Raw genomic sequence first — 9,496 nt, 5'->3', positions numbered from 1 at the left:
AATGCATTGGTTAAATAAACTCCACAATAGTAAAAAATAAGCAATTTATTTAAAAATAGGCAACAGGAAGTATGTAAACAAGAAACATTTGTTAAGCAGCTAAACACAGACTATGGTTAATATAATTAATATTTGATCAGTGAATGGGTTTTGTAGTTTAATAATGCCATGGCTGAAGATTTGGTTGCACAAACACACACAGACGCTAAAAAATGCTAAAAGTCACTTTGGGTGTGTCTACACAAGATGCTAAATGCTCAGTAAACTAATTCTACTGCGCAACAGCATGTCAGGGCAAAAGCTGTGCTAATGCACTAATGCTTAGTAAAATTATTTTACTGCACGTTAGCATCACAAAAAACTCTGTGCTGGTGCTACTGTGCAGTAGTGCTGGTTACTGCTCATTCAGTTAGGACCTGTTATTAAAGGTACTAAACTTAATGCACAATAACCATAGTGCATTAATGAACATATAGATGTGCCCTCTTAGGCATTCATGCACATGTGCACACGTGCACACACACACAAAGTTAAAAAACTTATACTTAAAGTGTACCCATTTTGTGTACAGACTTTGGCACTATACATGCCACTCTGACATCACTTAGAGTCTGGCAGGGACTATATGATATGGACATGTTGCCAACCCAAAGTTAGCAAAACTAATCCACTGGACACTCATGCAACATACCATTTCTGCTAAGCACAGTGCTTTTAAAATTAATTTACTGCATAAGTTTCCTACAATGCTCAACACCAGAGTACCTATCCTCATCTTCATTAAAGAATTTATCATCACAGAACTATTTTTTTTCTTTGCAGTCAAGAGATGAAGAGCCAGACTTTCAAATGTGGAATCCATTTTCAGATCTAGCAATAATAAATACACAGAGGGGCCCCGGGCTTTAGGGCTAGCTACAATAATTTCCCCGGCATATTTTGAAGAGCTGGCTGCAAGAGATACTATTTCATCTGTGAAAATACAGATAATAAACACAAACAATACCGAGTATATTCTAAGACTGGGGGCAGGCATTCAGGGAGGCCTCCATTTTCACTTCAACCTAAAACTCAGGTCTTCCACACAATTAAATTAACCAGTACTTCAGGGCAACTGCACAAGTATCCTAAAACAAAGATATACTTACTGTATGTATTGTACTAAAACACTTCTGTCCTGCTGTTACCCCACATCATGTTTCCACTCATCTTGACCACCAGAGCTCATTTTCATGCAGTTCATTAGCATTTTAGACCACCTGCACGTTTTCCTACACACTACATAAGACATTCTTGGCAATACATGAGGAACTACCTCAATAAATTACCTCTTACTGCATGGTATGTATGTTGCAGAGTTAAATTTAGTTATGTAGTTGCTGAGTTAAATTTGAATAATAATTTCATTTTTCTCTATTATTTCATCTGTACCCAACAAAATGATGGAGATATCCCTTAGCCTATGTGCCCATGTGCAAAATGGGAATAGAAATTGCAGTAAGTGGTAATTTATTGAGGTAGTTCCTCATGTATTGTCAATCAGTGTAACTACAACGAAGTCAGAGCTACACCAGTTTTAACTAGCTGAGGGCATAGTTCATAAATTATTTTCTTATTAATTAAAGTGCTTTTATTTTTTCAATACCTCACTTCTGTGATAAAATGTAGATAAAAATCTATACTTTGCTTAAACAGCAAAATGACAGCAACATAAAAATCCCATACTAGATGGTCACTCTCAGACCATCTGGCCCCATATCTTATTGTAAATTCCTTCACAAGATGGCATAAAACTTGTAACTTTCAATTATGAATCAAGATGCCAACAAAGGAAGTTTAACTTTTCCTTTCAGTTGTTTATTTTTTTATGTTCACTTTCTTTCGGCAAATATTTCTTTCCATTTCTTTTTCAAGCACTGCACCCCCTAATGAACCCTTAACATTCCATGCATGGGCCTGCAACATTAATGTTATCAAAAAAGTGCCCACTGAGACCAGCACTACTTTCCCCAACATGCAAAATTCCCAAAGAAATCAGTTTGAAGACTGTTCCTATTACTCTACCACAAAAGGTGCAATCTGCAGACTGCATTCTGTTGTAATCTACAGTCGTACTATACTGCAATTTTAAAATTTGGAGACCAAGCATAGGCATTTCCTCACCTAACCTCTCAGCAACACTAGCAGGTTTTTGTTGCAGTTATTAACCGTAGAGAGCATTCAGCACTGGATAAGAGCCACTGCAAACTATATCAGATCTCCACTCTCGAATGGACACATCTTTGTTGTGATGTAAGAAGCCTACAAAAGGTTTTCAATGCTCTTGCAGAAAAAAGATGAATCATAAATTACCCTCAGGAAAAATAAACCAAAATAAAAAAGAAGTAATCTGACTAAGCATCAATTATAGTAATTAGGGAATTTAAGAGTGAAACACTTGTCATTGGCTAGATTTTTTTGGTTGAATTTTTACATAATTTGAGTCAGGTCCTGCAAGTTGTAACCATGCAAGTAAGTCAGTAAGATTCTTTGCAAAACAAAAGCAAAAAAAAAGATTATAGAAATCCATCTACCATAACCCAGTTTCAAAATTACCTGGACTTCAAACTAAACGCCTACAAATTGATATGCTAGTGAACATTTTCTTTATACAGACTATCTCTCAGTATTTCTTGGATTCAAAATAGTTACTTAGCTGCTACCCTTTGGGTCAAGGACTTTCTTTCTGTGTTGTGCTTAGCCCAATAGGATTCTGGTGCATAAGTGGGGCTAGTAGGCCAAGTATAATATTAACCATAGTGGATGATTAACAGTGACAGAAGATAGGTATCTCTTGATCCAGAGAACAGTACTGGAGCATGATATGACAGTGTTTCAAAAACTAATGGTAAAAAATCTGCCCAAGCTATAACTATGACGAAATGGGAAACTATACAGCAGCGCGGAACGCTGATTGCAGCATTGCCAAACACACCCATCAGTCACGACTACATAGAGGAGTGAAGCAATGTGGTACAGTAAATGATTGTTGCCCATAAAATAGTTTTATTTTGAAATTGCCATTAGTTTCTGAAACCGCCTGTGTACATTGAAAAATGTATTCTTTTAACAGGCTGGCTTATAAAAGTAAATCTTCTGAAGAGCAGTACAAACCTGCTTAAACTAAATCCTGCTCCCGTTGGGACAGGTGACTCACACTACTTACAGCTACCTAACTCTGGGAGAGAAACATATAAAATAATTTAGTCAAATACTAATATGCTCTCATAAACATAAATTCATTTCTGAGAATAAGATGAAAACCCTCTCTAATCAAAGACTTATATGGACAGATTTTAGATCCTATGTAGAACTGGATACTTAGAAGTCTGGGAAAATGTTTTAATAATAATAATAATAATAATAATAATAATATTATGAGTATTTCTCTTTAAGGGTATAGACACATACTTTTGGAGCCGTTTCAAGAACGGAACATTCCAAAGAGGCAGAAGCTGTTGCCTTCCAACTGTTGTGTGTGAACAAGCCAAGAATAATATGAATGTAACAATGTACATTTACATCATTCCTGGCTCATTACTCCACACGCAACGAGTTAGACTGCAACATCTACTGCTCTTTAGAAGCACTCGCCTTTTAAAACGGCTCCAAATACACCAGCATCCATATCCTAAGATATGAAAAAGCTTTTTCACAAATGCTGAGCCCAGTTACAGTACTTTAAATTCATAACAATGCTATTAATTTAAATGTAGTGGTGCTAGCCCTGGTCACTCTCTCAAAATCCCTGTGAAAGGGACAAAATAGGAGAAAATTTCTGTAGTTTCTCATTGAGATTTTTTCCTAATAGTTGTGCCAGAGGCAGGATCTCTCTGCCCTTTTCCCCAATAGGGCAAACTTGCAGTACAGCTAGGCATCACAAACATCTAGGAGACAGACCAGAAGCCAGGACCCTCTATACAAAAATCCTGTAACTCCCCATCAGCACCGTCTTGCTACATGCCTTTCCAACTCTAATGGATATGCCCTGTCCAAGGTAGGAAAATGAGTTTACAGGAATGCAACAGAGTTACAGCTAATACTATGTTCTCACCTTAATCTCAGTTTGATGCCTGATTCAGAGACAATCCTCCTTTCTACTGCACAGGTCCTAAACCTAATCAATAAGATCCTAATCCAACGGATGTGGGGGGAGGGGAAGGGGTTGGTAGCATTTTGTCAGCATGGGCAGAAGTTTATGACCCAGCCCCCTGCCATGGACCACAAATCTCCACCTCCTGGAGAGCTCAAGCTGCCTGCACTTACCATCACCACCAATCCCCAGCCACTCTGCAGCAAGAATAAGCACAGGAACCAGAGCAGCAGAGGGCTATAAAGGAACACACTGCTGATGGAATGGGCAGTAGAGTGAAGTTGCATAGCACCTGATCCCCCATGTTTCCCTGGGCCAGATAGCCCATGGGCTGTAGGTTGTTGCCCCTGCTAGAGCAACTTCTGCAATATTGAAGAGGAGGAATATGCTGCAGTGGAGGTAACTGAGTTACTTTCATAGAGAAGTAGAGGTTAGCAGGGTTGATGCAATGCTTGCATGGATTTCACTGGTGTAACTGAGCTCTCTGGACTTGCAAGAATGCAACGAAGAGCAGATTTGTTCAAAAGCCACTTCAAAATGTGAATTACCAGGTAAAAAGATTATGCAGTTTTCCCCTCTTTCTCTTTAAGATGTTCTAGGATGACATCAGGGATTATTATTATTTTTAATATAATCCTTCGATAGTACTACTCAGCCCCAGGATCAAAAAAAACCCCTGCACTGCAAAGTAGCAGCACAGGGAATGCCTGCATGTGTGGCATGTGGCACTACAAATGGGTCTGTGATGCTGCATGCCACATGTGTGCGCTCATCGGGACATACCTTTTATGTCTTCACAATACAAAAGTGACATCTTCCAAGTAGAAATTGAATAAAGAATTTAAAAGTCTAAATAACAAGGCTTAAATGAATGTGCTGTACATGTAGATACTTTTTCCTTTATTTTTATAAGATTTATTATACCAGCTTGCATCATGCATGCATATTATCAATAATCCAAATCTAAAAAGAATGGTTAAATATTCAACAAACTTGTTAATATATCTGAGGGGGTATTAAACTCATCTGGCTTTGCAGGTCAGATGAGAGGTATAGGGCTGGTCTACAGGCCAAATCAGGCCCACAGATAGGCCCCACATGTTGGATCCAACATATAGGGCTGCATGAAGCGCATGTGCCTACTTCAGCCCCACGCACCACATGCAACCTATACTGGCCCCAGCCCCACTTGCTGCATGCAGCAGTCAGGGTTGGTCCAGGGCACACGCTGCATGCAGCACTCATGCCACACTGGCTCCGAGTGCTAGATCCAGCCCATGGGGTTTATCTGTGGACCCAATTTGAACTGCTACCAGATCTGGCATGCAAAACTAATCTGGCACAGACACTGCATTCAGCATGCCCCCTTGACCAGTCCACTGCATGCAACTTCAACTTTAACTGATGCTTCTTCCAGATAGCCAGGCAAAAATTAAACACTAAAAATAGAGCTGGTCTGTATTTCTTCAGGGACATATTTTTTTAAATAAATAATTAGCAGTGTAACAAGCAAAGGAAAATTCCTTAATGTTTGCAAACAGGTTCTGTAAATGCCAATGTATACAGGTATCTTTACTCATGAAAGTAGTCCCACGGCAGTTAGGTCCTAACACTGGACTCTAACATACGTTTAATTAGCCTCTATATTAAAAGATTTGGTACAAAAAAAAAATGAGAGTTTACATGCTTCGACATGTAAAAAACAATAACAATATTCCATCCAATTTATCTCCAGTATTTATGGACATATCAATAACAAAGCTAACACTGTACAAACAGCTATAAAGAAACCTTCAGAAGACTGACATAAGAAGAGCCTGTAACAAACTGGCTCCAGTGAAGACTTTACTAAAGACCAGGTTACCTCTGGAATTAGTCCATATTAAAAGCACTGTAGATTATGTATGTGGTGAGGCAGCTGAAATCTGTCCGTTCTTCAGAACACCCATTTAATATTGTGTGGGATACCTGTCAATGATCAGGTAAAGTACAAAAAGGGTCTCCTTTTACTTCTGTGTAGGTTTATCTTGTACTCCAAATAAAAATATTTGTCAGCTATTAAATTCCATAGAAACACAGATTCTGACCAGAGAAAGACAAGCAAAATTAAACATTTACCCCTGAAATGCTAGAATCCTTTTTTATCATAGTTTTTCTTTTTTAAAAACACATATGTAATTTCTACCCATAACTAAATCAAAATGAGGCAGAATTCTGTAGAAAAACACACCATAACGCACGAGTATATATATACACACACACACAAGTACATGCTAGAAAATCATGACATTTGATACTCGCTCATGCAAAGACTGACACAGGGCTGAAATCTACAGCACTTTCCCAGAAAAATTCCAGTGAAGTTAGAGTGCCCGAGGAAAACTAGTAAAATCAATCCCATAGAATTAAAAAAAAAAGTACAGATTTATGTTTTAACTTGGACAATTAAAGATGTGTCCCATGTCAAACTTCCTAAACAAGAGGATGTCCGAAAACATATTTAAAATCAAATACTATGAGCCTTGCACAGCAAAAATGCGAGCTACGGGTATGTGGCATCATGTATAAATTCATGCCACTGTTCATAATGCACTCTGCTTTCCACAGTTTTGATGAGCCCTGTTTCGAGAGCGAGGACGGGATAGGACAGCCATTTTATGCCAGTGCAAGTGGAGTTGCATGAGGACAAAACAAAACAATTATAAGTTAGACAGAATAACTCCATTATTGTGAACATTTTACTTTCAGTAACATAAAAGCACCACAGCTAAACAATGAAACTTGGTTATTTCATTATCAGGCTGTGTTCCCTGCCTGATCTTCTGCTCTTTCTGCTTCCTTCCCTGTATTTCTTTCCCAATCTGTTATTTTCCTTCTGCTCCCTGCCCTATCTGCCACTCCCTGCTCCCTCTCTGATCTGCCTTATACCACACACAGAGGTTGCGGGTACCATTTGTGACACCTGTGCTGCAGGCTGCCCGCTCCCCCCCCTTATATTGGTTTAACTCAATATTAATTCAACATCTTTCCTCTGCCCTGTGACTTTATTTAAGACTTTTTGTTCTTCATCTGTTCTGCTGCTGTTTTAGTTGCCCTTTCTAGAAACCAGGCTAATGTGACGTCCTGGTGCACGATTTTCAGCTCTAAGCAGAATTTCTTAAACTTATATTTATATAGCAGTTTAACTATGTTTCTTGTAAAACTGCACTAAAACTGGTTCGGGGGGGAGTCAGTATTTTGCCCTATTCTTTCTTGAATATTAAAATGTTCATATCAAAATAAACAAGGCCCAAACAAGAAGACAATAAAAGAGGTACCCAACAATAAAGACGACTAGGGGCAGAGGCAATACAGAATTCCACATACCTTTCCCACCTTCTGACTGCCATGTCCCTAGTCTGCTTCCATTGAAATTAGTGGGAGTCTAGGTATGAGAGGGAAAACTTAATTCAAGAATAAATCTTGCAGTGCTTATTCAGATTTTACAGCCAGAGTCCTGATGAAGGCATATTGCTATTGGTTTCTTCTGATTTCTAACCCCAGTTGCTCCTTTTGTATGTTCTGCTCCCTGGACTATTTACCTTACTGTACATCAATCTCAATTTAGATTCCTTGGTGGACTCGTGATTCTTCAAATCCTTATTTGACTGAAACGCACTGTGGCAAGTGTGCTTGAAGTAATTTATAAAGATACCAGAGCCCTACACACACAATACCCTGAATCCACAAAACATGTATGTACATAATGCTTAGATTTAACTGTGGGTTGTTTTATTGACATCCAAGGGACTACTCAGTTGCTAGAAGTTAAGCTCACCTGTGTAATATCTGGACAGTTTAATGACAGGTAAACATAAGAAGACACCTTTTGCATTTCTTTTTCTTTCTTTCTTTCCTTTTTACTAGAAGCAATATGCTTTAACCAAAACTTAAATTCAGTACTTGAAGAAGCTGTAGTCTGGTTCTGAACCTGATATCCCAGACATCTCTCTGCTCAACTGTATCTTACAGAAACATTTTCTTTTTTACAGAAAAATGCAGACAGAATTTTAAAAGTTTGCTGGGACAATGTGAAACAGAGAGAAAATGTTGTAACAGGGTAGAATCATCTGCAGGGTTTTGCTGGTTTTCAATTTAAGCCTTATACAGTAATAGATTAGAATTAGTAAAGAAATTGTTGTTCATGTAAGAGATAATAATAATAATAATAATAATAATAATAATAATAATAATAATAATAAAAAAGCACACACTCCAGATTAAGAAAAACCAATATTGTGACAGAAAACTTCATGCATTAATAAAAAATGCTAGTTACATCTTCTTTCAGTTACACCCTACTTTAAAGATTAAATATATTATACCTTTATCTCTAATGTATTATGGTGTAACTACTGTAATAAAAATTACTACCAGAACATAGAAACATATCTTAAAATACTACTTGGTTTTGATTTCACCAGCTTTTCAGGTGCACCTATCCTTCTCCTCCATAATGTAGCCTCCCTCTTAACAGCCCCCAAGCATTTATTCCTTTCACCCGACCAAAAGAAATTACTGTGTATAAAAGAAATAATCTGTTAGAGAGAAGGAAAAAAACCGCCAAGACAGACAACAAAGCAGTTCTATACCTCATATTTGCATTAGAGCTTGGCAAATAGTGGATGTTACGGTTCACTGAACAACCAAACTGAACTATCTACTGTTTTCTTACATGCAGACTAAGCAAACCCAACTGCTTTGTTACGAACAAACAGTTGAATAAACAGTGTGAACTGGCAGGTGGGAGGGTGTTTTGGTTTTGAAAGGTGTTTCCAGGGAAGAAACGCAGCACTCTAGAGCTCTTGGTTCAGAAATGATACCTTTTATCAGACCAACTAAGAAACTGCAAACAATTATTAGGTGTGCGTGTGCTGGGAGGGAGGTTGTTGGTTTTTTGCAATTTCTTAGTTCGTCTCATAAAGGTATCCTCTCTGAACCAAGAGTGCTAGAGTTTTGCATTTCTTTTTTGTCTCGGACCAACTCAGCTACCAAATACATCCCTTTCCACGGGACGGCCATTTCAAAAGGTAAAGTCATGTGGAAGAAAACAAAACTCACTCCGTTTTGAAAGCCTCAGAACAAACCACTTGGACCTTTCTCCCTGTTCCCAGCCCCCTCCCCCCAGAAACAAGTCTGGCAAAACGGAGGCAAGTTGCCTACACATGTGGATGCCGCCAAACCTGCCGAGCCCCGGGCCGACAGGGCGGCTCGGGCCAAGCTGCCCCTGCCCCGAGCCGTGCCGGGACGCGGCGCCTACCTGCGGCGGGTCGCAGCTGGAGATGACGTGCTGGCAGCCGGGCGTGCAGGCGGGCGGGGAGGGGG

The 9,496-nt window shown here is 38.9% G+C and overlaps 1 protein-coding gene across 1 annotated transcript in view; it reads right to left on the bottom strand.

The window, feature by feature from the left end:
* POF1B (premature ovarian failure, 1B) overlaps nucleotides 1-9,496 on the bottom strand; it is a 54,984-nt gene that overhangs the window by 32,559 nt on the left and 12,929 nt on the right. Inside the window, exon 2 of the mRNA XM_019536179.1 lies at nucleotides 9,432-9,491. Coding sequence (XP_019391724.1) covers nucleotides 9,432-9,491 — 60 coding nt within the window. The remainder of the gene's footprint in view (nucleotides 1-9,431; nucleotides 9,492-9,496) is intronic.

Source organism: Crocodylus porosus, unplaced genomic scaffold (assembly GCF_001723895.1).
Source record: "Crocodylus porosus isolate Cpor-Errol unplaced genomic scaffold, CroPor_comp1, whole genome shotgun sequence".
In the NCBI taxonomy this organism is placed as follows: Eukaryota; Metazoa; Chordata; order Crocodylia; family Crocodylidae; genus Crocodylus; species Crocodylus porosus.
The sequence above is the reverse complement of the archived record's forward strand: the minus strand, read 5'-3'. Positions and strand labels throughout refer to the sequence as shown.